The following is an 18,953-nucleotide window of genomic DNA, read 5'->3' as shown; positions in this document are numbered from 1 at the left end:
CTGTAATGTTTCTTCTAATCTAAATTTGTCCTGTTCCCAGATATCCTGTGGTGCATTGTAGAACAAAAAATGAGGATTTTTCACTGAATTTGGGTCTACTAGACTTTGGTGCAGCTTATCTGTTTGTTATTACAAATGTAAGTAGCTCATGACCATTCTCACTCTATTCTTCCATTTATCTGTATCTCTATCTATGTAACTATACCATATCTAAATTTATATATAATCTATATCTATCTGTATCTTACTCTATGGCAAGACAGCATCACATACTTATGACGGCTTATGGTGAACATTGTCGGATTTGTGATTTCTGAAGAAGATTTAGCTTCAGGACCAGGGACCAGCCTTTATCACTCAAGAGCTTTAGTCTAGCAGAGTTTTATTAAAGTGAAAAAGGGACAGAGAAAGCTTCTGACATAGACATCAGAAGGGGGACGAAGAGTGCCCCCCTTGCTAGTCTTAGCAAGGAAGCTATATATTTTTTCAATTGGTTATTACAGTAAATCAAGACTGTCTCAAGGTTGTAAAGGTCTTACCAGACCTACTTCTGCAATTTACATTTTAAGATAATGGGATTAGAACTAACAACAGAAAGATCTTACCAGACCCACTCCCATAATATACATTTTAAAATGACAGGATTAGTAAGAAGGTTCTCAAGAAGGAGAAACAGGTCCGCAAGCAGGATACATTGTTGTTACAGAGTTTAAGCAAAACATATCCTTGAGCAACATGAGTTGTTTTGTAGTGCAATCATCAGATATGGGCTTAAAGGAAAAAAAAGGCTGTCCTTTTCTCCTCCTTGAACTCCAGACCCTCTATTTCCTCCTTGAGAGACCCAGACCCCTTTCTCCTCCCTGGGGACCCTGGACTTCTTATCAACCTACCTAGGAATTGACTCTCTCAGTTATTTCTAGTGTAGGGTGATAGCTTCTATAGTGACTTTAAAAAACTCCTAAGATCTAAATAGAGGACATAAAAGAGAGAACACTGGCAAGAGGCCCAAGGTCTTGAGGAATGGTAGACATAACTTATCTTGAGTCATTGCTGTGAGGTGACATGGTCTGCTCCACTCCCATTATGGCACCAAGAAAACAAAAATTATTTTGGTCTTCTTGACTCACTTCACATGTGGTTTCCCTAGCTCCTAGAAAACATCTGCTAGCACATCACAGTCTGAAATACCAAGACTGGTAGCAAATGTCAATCTCTACACAAAGGTCCCTCAAAAGCAATTGTGTCAGCAATTAGGCATGATACCTCTGAATTTTAATTCTGATGTCAACCTTGATTCCAATTTTATTTCATTACTTTTGACATTGTATTAAATATAAAAAGAGGACCATGAATAAGAAAAAGATGAAAATTTCTCAAATTGTGATGAGAATCATCTATAAAATTTTATTAATTGTAATTAGTTTAGCATGATATCTTTAGTATTCCATTTATTATAGTTTATTGAAATATAATTCATATCATACATTTCACCCACTTAAAGTATATAATGGTTTTAAATGTAAAGGTAACATATTCAATATATATTATATATTCAATACACACAGAATATATTTCTAATAATATATATTCAGTGGTTTCTAATAAATTCAGAGTTGTGTAATTTCAGAGCATTTTCCTCATTCCAAAAAGAAGCCACATACTCATTAGCAGTCACTCACCATTTCCTCCCAAACTCCCCAGCTCTAGACAACCACTTGTCTACTTTCTGTCTCTGCTATTATTAATCTCATGATATATCCAGATATTATACCTACTATCTAATAACATTTACTACCTAGGAAATGGCAACCCACTCCAGTACTCTTGCCTGGAAAATTCCATGGACGGAGGAGCCTGGTAGGCTACAGTCCATGGGGTCACAAAGAGTCGGACACAACTGAGCGACTTCAATGTCAACTTGGTTTTATTCCAAGGAAAATATATAATTTCAAAAATTCCATTTCATTTATTATAATAAATATTACTAAATACAATCCATATACAAGAAAACCAACTCAGCTAAAAACTTTCACATAGTGAAAATAATTTTTAAAAAAAGATTGTAGAATCATGTATATTTGGTAACATTAATAACAAAATATTGACTCTGAAAAGATTCTTTTTGACCAAAATTTTATAGGAAAATTGCATCTTTTTGACAAAATTTTTATGTGTGAGTTTAAAAATAATGGCCAATAAATAGAATACAAATAGTAGATGGTATTTGATATGGATTTTTAAAAATTGATCAAGAAAATCTTCAGTGTAAGAGTTACCAAGAAAATAATGTCTGATTTTTATTCTGATATTATAATCTGATAAAAGTAATTTTAGTAAAATAAATATTTAAATGGAAAATGTGAGAAATATTTTAATTGTACTTACATAGAAAATTGAACAAAGAATTAAACTTTTTTAAGTACGTGCTTTTCTGAAAATTCATTGTTTGTAAAATTCAGATGCCATTTTACATTTAAAATGTTAGCCAGAATCAAAATACCCAGTAGGTCAAAATGATGGGATACTATAGTATGAAATAGTCTGCCATTTAAGGTCTCTGCAATAATGGTATCTGATTGACTGAAGCCAGCCAAGTGAGTGCAGTGTTACCAAAAGGAATTTCAAAAACCTGAAATTGTGTAGAAATTGCTGTTTCTTCATGGTACCACAAGAATGACAATACAATGAGGAGATGGATACAAGATGCCACAGGCCACAAGAATATTTACTTGAGGCTCCTAACAAGCCCATTTCTTGTTTCCCTCACTAAGAGAACCAATCAGGGTCCTCAGGCCTGGAAGGTGGAATACATCCCAGCCAACAAAGTGTCCGTTGCATGGCAGCTACCACAATATGCCCTTGTTACAGCTGGGGAGGTCATGTTCTCTGTCACAGGACTTGAGTTTTCTTATTCTCAGGTAGGTTTTTGCAAGTGGAAAGTGGAGGTAGAGCTATTGCTCAGAGGATGGAGTTTTAATCCTGACACTCTCTTAATTAGTTATGTGACGGTGGCCAAGATCTCCATTATTTTGGGCCTTAGATTCTTTATGATCTTAAGCAGAGAATCAGCTTGACCTCCAGGAATGTGGCAGGCTGGATCCATGTTTGGGATCCAGAAGGGGATACTTAAACATTAAGAATAAGGATTGTGGAATCAAACTGCCCATGTTCAAATTTTGGCTGCATACCTATTGTGTAACCTTCAGCAAGTGAATGATCATCTCTCTAAAGCTATTTTTATGTGTAAAATAAGAATAGTAATAGAACTCTTCCCTTAGGGTTGTAATGAAGATTATATGATATAATAAATTAATATTCAGTTAAGAGTGCCATCTTGTTACGATGAACATTATTACCTGAATCATTTTACTATGTTCAATTACTATAAACATATTCCCTGAATCAATGTGAATGCTGAACTTAGAGGGGGAAGTTCAAATCTGGAAGTTTGGGTGGGAGAACTTTTCTGGGTAGATGCTTGGTACAGGAGAGTGATGTAGAGAGTTTCTTTACTCACAGATTTGTGTCTTCTTTAGGCTCCCTCTAGCATGAAGTCTGTACTCCAGGCAGCCTGGTTGTTGACGATAGCATTTGGGAATATCATTGTGCTTATTGTGGCGCAGTTCAGTGGCCTGGCCCAGGTATGTACTAAGAGAAGCAGGAGCACATGTCTACCCAAGGATTTCCCTCCATCTTCCTCTGCTGCCCTTCCCCGACCCCTCTGTTCCCCACATTCCCACTCAGCCCTCTGTCTTAAACATGGACTTTGCCAAGAAAATAGACAGGTAAGCTGCAATAATGGCCACCATAGGCCCATGTCAGGAGAGGACAGTTAGTCCTGTCTTTTCTTACCAAAGCTCTTCCAAAACTGGTGACCCTGGGTCAGTCTGCTCCTCAGTCTTCATCTTAGAAAGATCAGTTTAGTATCAGGTTCTCCATATTTTTCTCTTCTATGTATTTCTTCCTACAGTGGGCCGAATTCATTTTGTTTTCCTGTCTCATGCTGGTGGTCTGCCTGATCTTCTCCATCATGGGATACTACTATGTTCCTTTAAAGCCAGAGGATGTTCAGGGGTCAGCAGATAAGCAGACCCCTCAAATCCAAGGAAATATGATCAACCTGGAAACCAAGAAGACAAGGCTCTAATGGTTCCCTAGACTCTGCCCAGACCCAGTTCCTGACTCTGGTTTTGGCCATCACCATCTTCAAGCATTTTTTACTCCAACTTGGTTGGAAGGGAGAAGTAGCATCACAATGAACTGATCTTCACTTTTCTCTGATGATAGAGGCAATTCTAGGACTGGGTTTTTCAGTACATTAAAGCAAAGTCCCTGAGACGTTATGTCTTTCTATATGTCATCGAACTCAGTAAACCTTGTGTGGTTTTGCTGTAGCTGGCCTGGCATCTCCAAAAACACAAATGTATAATTGAGATTGGTCTTTGTGGTTATCAAAGTTCTGTAGGAATTCTTTTACCTGCCATTTAGAGCAGATGACCCCACCTTTTGAAGTGCTGATTTAAGGCCAAATTTCAGAATAACAGAGAAATGGTATTTTCAAATGTCTTCATTAACGGTGTATTTGTTGTTTACAAGACTTCAGGAATTGTTATGTCTGGTGTGATCTCATCCAGGGCCTGACTTGTCAGCTCTTCAGGTTCAGTAAGACTGCAGTTAATTTTTCAGTACAAATAATAAAAGACAAAATGATATTTTATTAACACACAGGATAAGATATATCATTCTGATAATTACAGTATTTTATCTATTAATCCAAACACCCCTTTCTCAGTATTGATAGGACCTTGGAAACCAAATTAAAGACAGTAAACATGGTTCTGCAAAACAGAAAAGTATAAACTGTACAAGTCCTGATGAACAATTCTTGTACAGTATATGCTTTTCTTAGGGACTATAATGTTTTAACTCTAGATTATGCCCACCTGTGGACAACTGTATAGACACTAATTATCATTTTCCAGCCCTCATTTTCAATGTTGTTGGCCCACCTTTTTCTTATATTATTTATTGCTGCTGCTGCTGCTAAGTCACTTTAGTCATGTCCGACTCTGTGCAACCCCATAGACGGCAGCCCCCCAGGCTCCCCCGTCCCTAGGATTCTCCAGGCAAGAATACTGGAGTGGGTTGCCATTTCCTTCTCCAATGCATGAAAATGAAAAGTGAAAGTGAAGTCGCTCAGTCGTGTCCGACTCTTAGCGACCCCATGGACTGCAGCCTACCAGGCTCCTCCGTCCATGGGATTTTCCAGACAAGAGTACTGGAGTGGGGTGCCATTGCCTTCTCCGTATTTATTGCTACAAATATTTAATAATAACAGTATTTTTTTATGAAAGCAACTTCCTTTCCTACTGGTACTTCCTTCAGCTTCAAAGTAGTGGATCTGTTTTGATATTTTTTCTTGTTTTACTTTCCCCCCAAAATTTAAATGCCCTATTTATTTTTTAAAAAAGTTAATACTCTAGTAAACCCAGTACTCTAGGTTTGAGCTTCTAAAATGGCAGTGCTCAATGCGGGACATGGTCCCATTTCAGTATTCAAACAAAATCCGGAGTTGAAGGAAGAAGTGATAGAATATGACAGGGTTTTGTTTGTTTGTTTCTGTGTTGGTGAAAAAAGTTGAGAAATAATACCTTGCACACAGTGAATGACTCAGTGGACAGACATGGGAATATAATGACTTCTGGGGGAAAGTATTGCTGGAGGAAATGTTCAGAATAACTCTCCTAGAAAGTCTCATTTCCATTGGTTTTGCTCCATTATTCTCATCTAGAACTGTTTTGAGTCAGTCTCACATTGTAAACATAACAAGAAAAGTTGCTCCATTTTCCCAAGCTCTGGTCCTGGTTACCAAGTTTTCAGAAGTGCTTTACTGACAGCAACACTATCCAGTTTCCACAGATAACCTTTTTAAAACTGGCCAGGTCTGAGTTACGGCACTTGGGATCTTCATTGTGGCAATCTGGCTCTTGGTCATGACATGAGGAATCTAGTTCCCTGACTAGGGATTGAACCCAGGCCCCCTGGACTGGGAGTGTGTTGTCTTAATTGCTGGACCACCAGGCAAGTCCCTCCACAAATATCTTGATGTGAACCTGACTTTGCTTCTTCAGAAAATACTCTGGCCCCATTTCAGCAGCTTTAACTCAATCTGTTCTATGAACTACTGTCTCAGAGATATTAACAGTGCTAATAGTTTCTTTGGACAAATAAATTTTGGAAATGAAGAATATTACATCATCTTCTTAACACCTGGATATTAAAGATTCTGAGAAATCCTTCAGCAAAGACATACGACTCCTTGTTCAGCCTCATATGTTATAGTGTTCTCCAGAACACTGACTTGGGAAAAACTGGCAGACAATTCTTTATGTTGAACTAAAAGCTTTCTTTATGAAACTGCCTACCATGGTTCTTACCTTATGGCTAACTAGAATAAGCATAAACCTCTCTTTTATGCAGTACTCTTTTTGCTATTTGGGGAGAATTTTCATGTTGCCTCAAATAAGCATTCATCAAGCTAAAGATTCTCAGCTTTTTTCATGGCTCTTCACAGGGTATAGTCCAGACCTTTCACAACTGTTTTTCCAATTCTGAAAAATATTCTTTGCTTGATATGCAACAGTGGGTCAGAATCCTTCTTAATATGGGTTCTGTTGCATACATGCTCAGTTGCTCTGTCATGCCCGACCCTTTGTGATCCTATGGATCCCTCCAGGCTCCTCTGTCCCTGGGATTCTCGAGGCAAGAATGCTGGTGTCGGTTACCATTTCCTCCTCCAGGGGGCCTTCCCAACCCAGGGATCAAACCTGTAACTCCTGCGTCTCATGCACTGGCAGGCAGATTCTTTACCACTGAGCTACCTGGGAAACCTGAACACATTTTAAAAGAATTTTTGTCACTCTATATATGCATAGAAAATATTTTGGAATGATATTCAGCTACTAAAGATTTTTATTGAAGCATAGTAGATACATCATTGAATTCATTCCTTATAAGTGTACATTTGAATGATTTTTAGTACAATCATCACCATAATCCAATTTTAGAATACTTCCATCACCCCAAAAAGGAACCTCTTGTCCACTTGCAGTCAATTCCTGTTCCACCCCTGGCTCAGGCAACCATTAATCTACTTTCTGTCTCTGTAGAGTTACCTTTTCTGGATCATATGATATGTGGTCTTTTACATCTGACTTCCTCTACTGAGCATGTTTTTGAAGTTTATCCATGTTGTAGCACCTATCAGTTATTTTTTTTAACTACAGAATAGAATTCCATTGTGTGGATATACTATATTTTGTTCATCCATTCACCAGTTGAGGGAAATTTAGCTTTTTTTTTTTTTTTTTTTACTGCATTTTTAGTTATTAGAAACAAGGCCCCTATGACCATTCAAGTATAAGTCTTCAAACAAATAGAGTGTTCATCTTGTATATATGCCAGGGAATGAAACTGCTGGGTCACATGATAAATTTATGTTTGATATGTTTTTTTGATTGCCAAAAGGCCTTTTAAAATGGCTACATTATTTTACATTTCAATCAGCAATTTCCATTTCTCCATGTCTGGGCCTTCACTTATTATTGTCTTTTATTATCATCATTCTAGTAGTATTACATTTTTATTTTAATTTCCATTTTACTAATAAACAGCATCTTTCATGTGCTTATTAGCCATCTTTGTTTTCTCTGGTGAAATCTCTATTCAAATCTTGCCTATTTTTAAAAATTATGTTGTTTATCTTCTTCTTGAGTTGTGAGAGTTCTTTATTCTGGTTAAAAATATTTTGTTAGAAATATGATTTGTCATCATATTCTCTAAGTTGTGACTTGTATTTCCATTTCCTTAATGGTGTCTTTTGAAGTGCAAAAGTTTTAAATTTTGATGAAGCCCAATTTATAAATTTTTCTTTTAAGGGCTATACTACTGGTGTCATATCTAAGAACTCTTTAACTAATCCAAGGACACAAAGGATTCCGACTAGTTTTTTCTAAATGGTTTAGTTTTAACTCTTAAGTTAGGTCTGTTGTCCATTTTGAGTTAACTGCTTGCGTATGCAACAAATCCACCTTTTTGCTTGTGGCTATGCAAATGACCCAGCAGCGGTTTGTAGAAAAGACTATTTTTCTCCATTGAGTTGCCTAAATAGCTTTGGCAAAAAATCAATTTACCATAAATATAAGGATTTGTTTCTGGGCTCTTAGTTATTTCCATTGACCAATATGTCTGTCCTTATGTTAGTATCATACTATGTCTTGCAATTGTACTTTTCAAGATTATTTTGACTATTCTGGTAATTAGTCTTGCATACCTGGAATAAATCCCAGTTGTTCATGGTATATATTTACTTTTGTGTATTAAAATACTTGGTAATATTCTGTTAAGGATTTTTGCACCTAAGTTCAGGAGGAATGTTTGTTTGCAGTTTTCTTTTTTTCTGGCCATGTCTTTGTCTGGCTCTACTGTCTTCCTGAATGAGGTGGGAAATGTTTCCCCCTCTTCTATTTTCTGGAAGAGGTATAAAGTTAGTTTTAATTACCCTTTAAAAGTTTGATAGAACTGTCCAGTGAAACTATCTGGGCCTTGAGTTTGATTTTGGAAAGCTTTTTAATTAAAAATTCAATTTCCTTAATGGTCATAGGGCTATCCAGATTGTCTATTTCATCGTCTTGAATTGCAGCAGTCTGTGATGCTTAAGGAATTGTTCTGTTTTTTTCTATGTTGTCATATTTATGATCATATAGTTGTATGTAGTATTCCTTTATTTTCTTTTAACAACTGCACTATCTGGAATGATATATCTTATTTCATTCCTGATATAGGTGATATGTGTTCTATTTTTTTCAGTCTTGCTAGAGGTTTATCAAATTTACTGATTTTTTTTTTTAAGAACCAACTTTTTGTTTCCTTGGGGTTTTTTTTTCAGTAATGTTTTCCTATTTCCAATTTTATTTTATTTATTTTATTTTCTGCTCTTTATTATTTCATTCCTTCTGCTTGCTTTGGGTTTATTGTGTTCTGTTTTCTAGTTTCTGGAGGAAAGAATTTAGATTATATTACACCTTTCCTCATTTTAAACGTAAGCATTTGGTGCTATGAATTTCCCTCTCAATACTGCTTTAGCTGCCTCCTACATACTTTGTGTTCTAATTTTTATTTAGTTCTATATACTTTTTAATTTTCATTGAGGCTTATTGTTTACCCATAATTATTTAGGAGTGTGTTGCTTAGTTTCCAAGTATTTTGAGAGTTTCCTGTTGTCTTTGTTGCAGATTTCCAGTTTGATTCCATTGTAGTCAGGGCATGTAAGCTTTATGATTTCAACTTTTTTATTTATCAAGATCTGTTTTATGGTATATTTTATGGGTTTTGTTTTTTTTTTCTACTTGGTGAATGTTCCACAGAAATTGAGAAAATTATGTTCTACTATTGTTGGATGGTCTGTTTTATATGTTAATTAGATCTTGATGATTGTGTTGATCAGATGTTTTTGCCTAATACTTCTATCAGTTACTGAATGGGAGCAGTGTTAAGGTTCCCAACAATAATTATAGATTCTTCTCTTTCTCCTTTCAGCTTTAACAGTTTTGCCTCATGTATTTGAAGCTCTATGGTTTAGTTTATACAAATTAGTATATTGTGTCTTCCTGACAGACTGATCCTTTAACTATTATATAATATCTCTTTTTGTCTCTGATAATTTTCTTCGCTATGAAGTCTACTTTAGGAAATTTTAATACTGTCACTCCTTTTATTATTAATGTGTACATGGTGTATCTTTTCCATCCTACTTTAGACTACCTGTAGTTGAATACAAAGTGAATTTCTTATATGGAACATATAGTTGGATTTAGTGTTTTGTTTTTTTTTAATATTTTAATCTACTCTTTTAATCTGTCTTTTGATTGGTATATTTAGACAGTTTACAACAAAGGCAATTATTGATATGTTGGCACTTTAGGATGTTCTTTTATTATTTCCTACCTGTTTCTTTTGGATGTTGTTGCTGTTTATTCTCTTTCTTACCTTTCTGCAAGTTACTTGAACATGTTTTTGGATTTCATCTTGATTTATTTATAGCACTTTTGAGTTCATCTCTTTGTAGTTTTCATATGGTTGCTCTGGATACTATTACTAACTCTGTACTTGGTATCACAGTGTTTACTACTTAAAATGAAGTATAGAAACCTCACTTCCAGTTAGGTTTCTTTATCTTCCTCACCTTTACCTATTATTGTTAACTCACTGTATAACTCCCATTTCTTTTGCGAGTTTTTTTTTTTTTCCTTTGGGGTTTTATAAATCATATTTTATGAATGAAACAAATTATAATACTATCTAATACTCAAAAGAATGTCTATTATATGGACTCATATTTCTAACCTATTTTTTCTTTTGCTTTCTGATGCTTAAGTTTCCTTTTATCCTTTTCTTTCTGTTTGAAGAACTTCTATCCAGTCTTTCCAGGATTTATCTGCTAGTCACAAAATCTTTCAATTGTCATTCATCTGTGAATGTTTTTATTTTCCCTTCATTTCTAAAAACTGGTTTTTCCAGATACAAAATTATGAGTCCATAGTTCTTTTCATTCAGCCCTTAAAAAATATTTTGACATTTCCTTTTTCATGATCTCACATGAGAAATCCGTTCATATGGTGTTTCCCTACAGGGACTTCATTGTTTTTCTCTGGCTGCTTTCAAGATTTTTTGTCTTTAGTTTTCGAAAGTTTAATTATGATGTGTATTGACATGGATTCTTGGGATTTATCCTGTTTAGTTTCTTGAATCTCTATGTTGATGTTTTTCATCAAATTTGGCAAGTTTTCAGTCATTATTTCTTCAAATGTTCATTCATTCTTCCCTCTTTTTCCTCTGCTTTCTTAGACTCCAGTGATATGAATGTTGGCTATTTTGTTATGAGTCCACAGGTCCCTGAGGCTCTGGTCACTTTTTCCCAATCTCTTTTCTGTTATTCAGATTGGGTGAATTCTGTTGTTCTGTCCTGATGTTCACTGATTCATCATCTCCACTCTACTGTGAGCCCATCTAGTAAGTCTTTAATTTCTATTTTTTAGTTCTATAACTTTTTTTTGCATAATTTCTATTTCTTTTCTGTGATTTTTTTTATACTTGTACTTTAGTGAATTTGTAATTGATTATTGTAGCATTTCTATAATGCCTGCCTTTAAATTCTTATCAGACTAACTACAACATCTGATTCATCTTGGTGTTGGCATTCTTTCAAGTTGTGATTTTATTGTTTCTTGATTTATATCCTGGACATTTTGTCTATTATGTTAGGAAAATCTGGGTTCTATTTAAATATTTTACAGGAAGTTACTCTATTTAGGTTTAACATATGAGTCTTAGCCTACTTTTGTGGGTTGATTCCAGTAATTGTTTAATTTTCAGAGACTTTGTGACTGCCTGAGGGTTGAAATTTCCTCTGGCTGGGTTGCCAAGATACCTCTTGGTGAGGGAGGTGGTGGGGAAAGTCTTCAGTTAGTAACCCTCCCCCTACCTCCAGCTACCCAGGTTTCTCTGGGCAGGGAGGAGAATAAAGTGATTTCTTGGACCCAACTGCTAGCTATAAGGCTGCTAGCTGTGACAGGTTCTTTTTCCTGTTTCCACCAGAGAGCCCTCGTATCTGTGGGCAGAGGAGGAAAGTCTCTGGCCCTTGGGTTCAATGAGGCTTCTCCAGTTGGGCCACCTGCTTACTGGTTCCTCCCATCCACATCAGCATCTCTCCACAGAAAAGAGGAATCTCTGATTCAGCAGGGAAGGAGAATGCTTCCCCTGGTCACTTATTTTTGACAGGACTCCCAGTAGGTCCCCCTTCCCTGAGGTTGTAAGAAGGGCTTCCACTAGATCCAGGGGAAAGAACAAGCTACTAGACTACCTTCTGTTGCTAGATGGGAAGTCAGAAAAGAAGACTAGGTCTGGGTGGCTGCCTTCTGCTGGTTGGAGACGCAAGATGCCCTGCCTCTGTGTTGTCATCTGGTCCTGGGTTCCCAAACCAGCTTACTTTCTTCTTAGCACTCTTCAGATTTCTTCTTTGTTTGTCTCTTTTAACATTTCTAGGATTTATAAAGTTGTGTTTAGTGAGGAGCAGCAGAGGAAAAGAGGTCTATGTCAGCTTGTCTAGACCAGAAGTCTCTCAGTTACTGAATTATCTATTAAAATTTTAATTTTTTCTATTTTGCCAATTTAGACTCAGTTACATTATGGACATTAAAATAATCTCAAAGAAACATTTGCCCAGTGCAGGCACTTATCAGTTTTCTCCAATATGTAATTAATGAGAAAAATGGATGGAGAAAAAATAGATGTCAATACAAAAGGATCTAAAATGAGCTTAAGGCCATACACACAAAGATACTGTTGAGGAACACACATACATTCACACACACTTCATCTCAGGGCATCTCCTTATGGTCTACTGCAGGAGAGTCTCTACATGAAGTACAAATGGATTCATGAAGACACCAGAGGGGGCTAAGGAAAATGAGAGAGATGTAGGGCTTGTTACAGAGAGGCACAGATCCTTCCTCCTGGGGCACCGAGTGGCAAAACCTGTCTGGATGCCTTTACTTGGAAAATCCCCACCCTGCAAGGCTCAATGGTGCCAAGAGAAAGGTGGCTCCACAACTATCAGGTTGATCTGGCTCTTCTCTGAGCCTTAGTCAGAGAAGGCTTAATTTCAAGTGCATCAAAATAGATATCTAGGACAGAATCCTCAAGTCAGTACCTTTCACTTCTTATTTATTTATGTATTATGCTATTCCCCAAAAGCATTTAAAGTGATTTTAATGGATACATACTATATAAAAAAATATATAGATACAGGCAAAAAAAGAAAAAAGCAAGAAGAAAACGAAAGGAATAAAACTGGCGCAAAAGTGCTTCTCTGTGACTTTGTACACTTGCAATAAATAGCCTGTGAGAGGGCACATTGCTGGAACATTTCCTGTGCCATCTCGGCATGAACCCTCAAAGGCACTCAGGACCAGTCTTGGGGGCAGTAAAGTGGACTCAGAACATGAAGGGATCCTCTAGATATGCTATCGGGGGAGACAAGGTTCCATGGAAATTTCCTTATAGTACTCCATAGATTTCTTGCTCTGAGACATGTTTGATTTCCTCTTAAAGATTCCTGAGTTCTCACCTTGAGAATGGCCACAGTTCTGAGCAGTGTGACCCAGTTGAAGACTCAGGTTACTAAGTTCCTGAGGGAATCACATCCCAGTTAGGATTCATTACAAGTCTGACTACCTGAATATGCAGAGTGTGTACCAAGGTTAAAACACCAGTCATTAACTCCTCAAACTTTGTTTATAAAATTCTTCCATCTGATTCTCAGAATCTAAGCCAAAGATACAAACTTGCGATGTCCATCTCAAGTCAACTGGAAGTCTAGATGCTGCTGCTGACACACAGGAGCTGAGAAGTCGCCACAGAAGCAGTGTTGTGCCTGGTGACTAAATGACCACACTCCTTCCACTATGGGAGCTCTCTCTCTCCTGGGGAATAAAAGAACACAAAAATCCAGTCAGCTGTGCTCTATTGTCTATGTATACAATACACAAATGGGCTTGATTCGGGTGCAAATCCTCAGTGAGTGGTGGCTGCTGGGACAGCAGCTCTGAATCTAAAACATTACTTCTTGACTCTTCATGAAGCCAGTTTCTCCCCCTGGCTTTGGTTTCTTGCTTTTCTACCTTTCTGAGCCTCGCTCAACCACCTTTAACTTCTGAAAACTCATTCACTCTGCCTCTTACTGATTTTTAACATCTTTAAATCTCTTGAAAAAGAGATACCCTGTTCATTCATCAGCACCTCTCTCTATCAATTTGTTCATGAAGACATGGCCCAGTTTTCTTTTCTCTATTTATATTCTCCTGAACCATTTGTTCTCAACCCTTGTCTAAAAAGTTCAGTTTCATACCATGGTATTTCTCTGAAGTTATTTTTTCAGATCACTAATTACCTCTTGCTGACCAAGCTCAGTGACTTTTCTTCAGAAGTTATTCCACTTGATCTTTTGGCATTTTCATCTTGTGCTATGAGGGCTTCAAAAAATATGGTTTCCATTTCTCATATTTCTCTATGTAATGGAGATTATTTTTACTCTAGTTTTGAATATCTACAGCTGTCATCAATGAATGTGACCTTTCTTGTTGGAATGGCAACGTATCTGTCTCAAAACACACTGTTCAAAATGTACATGTATGTACCACATTCATGTTGCTTCAAAAATTTTGTATGTTTCCATTTTATCAAGAAAATAAGTTTTAGGGGGCATGGTTTCTAATCAAAACGATGTGGGATGGGAGAGAGTGGCCAAACTGGCAGAGTAGAAAGGCCCTGAGCTCACCTCTCATAAGCACACCAAAATTACAACTATTTCCAGAATAACCATCGATAAGAAAAAAAACTAAAAAAAAAAAAGAAAGAAAAAAAACTGGAACCTATAAGATAATATCTCCTGCAACCAAACACATAAAGAACTACAGTGAGACAGGTAGGAGGGGCAGACTTGCAATATAATCAAATCCCATACCCCCCAGGTGGGTGAACCACAAACTGGAGAATAGTTATATTGCAGAAGTTCTCCCACAGGAGTGAGTGTTCTGAGCCCCATGTCAGGCTCCCCAGCCTGGAGATCAGGCATCAGGGAAATCAGCTACTAGAGCATCTGAATATTTAATATTCTTAATAAGTATTTTGTAAAAAGTTATAGTAAAGTTGTACCTGCTGAAAGCCTGAGGGCTTTCCTGGTGGTCCAGTGGTTGAGAAGCCACCTGCCAATGCAGGGGATGTGGGTTCAATCCCTGGTCTGGGAAGATCCCACATGCCATGGGGCAAGTAAGCCACGATTACTGAGCCTGTGTTCTAGAGCCCACGTGCTGCAAGTACTGAGCCCATGTACCCTAGAGCTGGTGCTCCACAACAAGAGAAGCCACAAGAAGCCCAGGCACCACAATAGAGAGTAGCACCTGCTCACTGCAACTAGAGAAAGCCCGGCACAAGAACCTAGAGCCAGCATGACCATAAATAAATCTTTTTTAAAAAAATCTTAATAGTGATACATTTTATCAACCTGAGTAGAGAAACTTTGAGTTACACATAATTAAAGATCACCACCTAGTGGCCCAAATATATTATAACTTCTAAAATTAGCTGCAAGCTCCAAAGACTTTAAAGGTTAGACGGTGTATTGAAAGCCTCCAGCCCCATCAAGGAGAGGAGCAAAGAATGAAATTTTGGTCCTATTAAAGGCATTCAAGGAGCTTTCCCTGGGAGCTCAGGAGTAAAGAACCCACCTGCTAATGTAGGGGTCACAGATTCAATCCCTGGTTGAGGAAGATCCCCTGCAGAAGGAAATGGCAACCCATTCCAGTATTCTTGCCTGGGAAATCCCATGGATAAAAAAGCCTAGTGGGTTATAGTCCATGGGGTCACAAAAGAGTCAGATACAAAATAACAACAACAAAGGCATTCAAAATTCAAGTTATAAACAAAACATGGTGCCCTCCAAACCAATCACCCTTCCTAATCAAGCTTTGGTCCTGGGCCTCTGGTCATTCAGAATATGAGTGGACAGTTGAATGTGATAAATTGAAGTGAAAACTCTTTGAGATAAGCTCAGAGAAATCCAAAATAATGAAGGCCTTTAGAATTATCTTGAGTGATTTTTCCTCTCACAAGCAACTTTACAATTGAAAATCTGGTTTGCTTATGATAGAATTATTGTGTGTACACCTTAATGAAAGGTGTACTATAAAGGAAGGTGTACTATAAAGGAAGCTATAATACCTTCAGAAAATAAGGAAGAAATAAAAGTCACAAGAAAACATTGCCCCACAGATTTTCTTCTAATTAGGCAGCATGAGTTATTGAAAAGAGCACAGGCTTGAGAGTTAGAGGGCTTTGTTCAAATTTTGGTTTCACTCCCTCTTGGCTGTGTGACCTTGCGCATGTTACTTAGCTTCACTAAGCCTCACAGGGTGGTTCAAAGGATTAAGTAAATAAGACTTAGAAATGGCTTATCCCAATATCCAGAACATAACTTGTACCCCACTCTACCCTTCTTTCACTTACAAGAAACCATATAATTTAGGAGAAAATAAAGGAAAATTTAAATTTCTTCTTTAACTTAGAAGAAAATAGGATTTGGATTTGAAGCTGACTTTTAATTTTTTCTCTGTTATAGTGAAGATAAGAGACCATCCAGTAATCATATGACCAAAGTAACAGTGATTGTCTTGATTCTGATTGATTTTGTATTTTCCTTCAGGATGTAAGTTTCTTACTGGTAACATGGAAGAGTTGTATCCACTGTAAATGAACAGGGTGTTGAAAGGATTAAATGAAACACTGCATAAATGTCGATAGCTCAGTGCCACTTAGTAAGGATACTACTAAGTTTCATTATTACTCTTTGCCTCTCTCATGGGACATCTGTGAGAATATAATTGCCATCGATTATTTCAGAAATGCCTGTGGTCCTTCACTATCTTCCTCACAAATTACTCTTTCACCAAGGTTCTTCCCTAGAAAGACCAGCACTAAGGCGCTCACAAGGTGGCTGTTACTTTGCACACACCATGCAGATGACTGATTTTAAAGCAAGGCACAGCAGAACCTGCATTTCCAAATGAGAGTTGCATCAGTCAAAGTGCATGAGAGATTAAAATTCTTGTTCCTCTAATATCCATCTACTCTGAGAACCTCCCTCACAACCTGCTCCGTATCCCTTTATCTCAACAGAAACAAAACAGAAAAAGGATTTTGAATGAATAGAGAAATAGATTTTTGTGGGTAGCTTGTAAGTTGGTTCTGAAGGCAATTCATGAATATTTTTAAGCAACAACCAGCATAATTTGCAAAGAGACAACATAGAAGGAATACTATCATTGGGGAATATTAATTATAAGATGATTCTTTAAAGTCACATCTTACAGTGGCTGCTGCTGCTGCTAAGTCGCTTCAGTCATGTCCGACTCTGCGACTGCATAGACAGCAGCCCACCAGGCTCCGCCATCCCTGGGATTCTCCAGGCAAGAACACTGGAATGGGTTGCCATTTTCTTCTCCAATGCATGAAAATGAAAACTGAAAGTGAAGTTGCTCAGTCGTGTACGACTCTTTGCGACCCCATGGACTGCAGTCTACCAGGCTCCTCCATCCATGGGATTTTCCAGGCAAGAGTACTGGAGTGGGTTGCCATTGCCTTCTCCGGATCTTACAGTGGAAAAGGGTCTGTATTCAGAGGCATTAAAAAGCCTACTTCCCTTTGTGCCCCTTTCAGGCTTTGACATTGGCACCTTGCCTGTTCACAGAATCATAAGTTTTGACCCATATTTGGGATATCAGGTTTTTTTGTTTTGTTTTGGGTCTGTTTCTAAATCATTCTAATGATACTTTCCAGAGGGGTCTCAAAGGGCTGCATCCTCAAATACAACAGGCCCTTGCACACTGTCAGGCCCACTGTTCCTATTTGGGGAATGGAAATTGTTGCTGTTGAGCTATTTCAAATCCTGAAAGATGATGCTGTGAAAGTGCTGCACTCAATATGCCAGCAAATTTGGAAAACTCAGCAGTGGCCACAGGACTGGAAAAGGTCAGTTTTCATTCCAATCCCTAAGAAAGGCAATCCCAAAGAATGCTCAAACTACCACACAATTGCACTCAAATCACACACGCTAGTAAAGTAATGCTCAAAATTCTCCAAGCCAGGCTTCAGCAATATGTGAACCGTGAACTTCCAGATGTTCAATCTGGTTTTAGAAAAGGGAGAGGAACCAGAGATCAAATTGCCAACATCTGCTGGATCATCGAAAAAGCGAGAGAGTTCCAGAAAAACATTTATTTCTGCTTTATTGACTATGCCAAAGCCTTTGACTGTGTGAATCACAATAAACTGGAAAATTCTGAAAGAGATGGGAATGCCAGACCATCTGACCTGCCTCTTGAGAAACCTATATACAGGTCAGGAAGCAACAGTTAGAACTGGACATGGAACAACAGACTGGTTCCAAACAGGAAAAGGAGTACGTCAAGGCTGTATATTGTCACCCTGCTTATTTAACTTATATGCAGAGTACATCATGAGAAATGCTGGGCTGGAGGAAGCACAAGTTGGAATCAAGATTGCCGGGAGAAATATCAATGACCTCAGATATGCAGATGACACCACCCTTATGGCAGAAAGTAAAGAGGAACTAAAAAGCCTCTTGATGAAAGTGAAAGAGGAGAGTGAAAAAGTTGGCTTAAAGCTCAACATTCAGAAAACTAAGATCATGGCATCCAGTCCCATCACTTCATGGCAAATAGATGGGGAAACATTGGAAACAGTGGCTGACTTTATTTTGGGGGGCTCAAAATCACTGCAGATGGTGACTTCAACCATGAAATTAAAAGACACTTACTCCTTGGAAGGAAAGTTATGACCAACCTAGATAGCATATTAAAAAGCAGAGACATTACTTTGCCAACAAAGGTCTGTCTAGTCAAGGCTATGGTTTTTCCAGTGGTCATGTATGGATGTGAGAGTTGGACTGTGAAGAAAGCTGAGCGCTGAAAAATTGATGCTTTTGAACTGTGGTGTGTTGGAGAAGACTCTTGAGAGTCCCTTGGACTGCAAGGAGATCCAATCAGCCCATCCTAAAGGAGATCAGTCCTTGGTGTTCATTGGAAGGACGGATGCTGAAGCTGAAACTCCAATACTTTGGCCACCTCATGCGAAGAGTTGACTCATTGGAAAAGACCCTGATGCTGGGAGGGATTGGGGGCAGGAGGAGAAGGGGACGACAGAGGATGAGATGGCTGGATGGCATCACCAACTCGATGGACATGAGTTTGAGTAAACTCTGGCAGTTGGTGATGGACAGGGAGGCCGGGCGTGCTGTGATTCATGGGGTCGCAAAGAGT

At 37.9% G+C, this 18,953-nt stretch overlaps 2 protein-coding genes across 3 annotated transcripts in view; one reads left to right on the top strand and one right to left on the bottom strand.

Moving 5' to 3' along the window:
• Window positions 1-5,060, top strand: part of LOC122675633 (solute carrier family 15 member 2-like) — a 34,883-nt gene extending 29,823 nt beyond the window's left edge. Inside the window, 4 exon segments of the mRNA XM_043874603.1 lie at window positions 41-137; window positions 2,772-2,918; window positions 3,537-3,641; window positions 3,971-5,060. Of these exon segments, the coding sequence (XP_043730538.1) occupies window positions 41-137; window positions 2,772-2,918; window positions 3,537-3,641; window positions 3,971-4,147 (526 nt within the window). The 3' untranslated portion in view covers window positions 4,148-5,060.
• Window positions 5,061-12,766: 7,706 nt separating this feature from the next.
• The window catches only part of ILDR1 (immunoglobulin like domain containing receptor 1), a 32,769-nt gene continuing 26,582 nt past the window's right edge, over window positions 12,767-18,953 (bottom strand). For both annotated transcript variants that reach the window (XM_043874604.1, XM_043874606.1), the window contains exon 8: window positions 12,767-13,541. In XM_043874604.1, coding sequence (XP_043730539.1) covers window positions 13,500-13,541 — 42 coding nt within the window. In that variant the 3' untranslated portion in view covers window positions 12,767-13,499. The remainder of the gene's footprint in view (window positions 13,542-18,953) is intronic.

This window comes from Cervus elaphus, chromosome 19 (assembly GCF_910594005.1).
Source record: "Cervus elaphus chromosome 19, mCerEla1.1, whole genome shotgun sequence".
NCBI classification, from domain to species: domain Eukaryota; kingdom Metazoa; phylum Chordata; class Mammalia; order Artiodactyla; family Cervidae; genus Cervus; species Cervus elaphus.
This window is presented reverse-complemented; position numbering and strand designations above follow the sequence as displayed.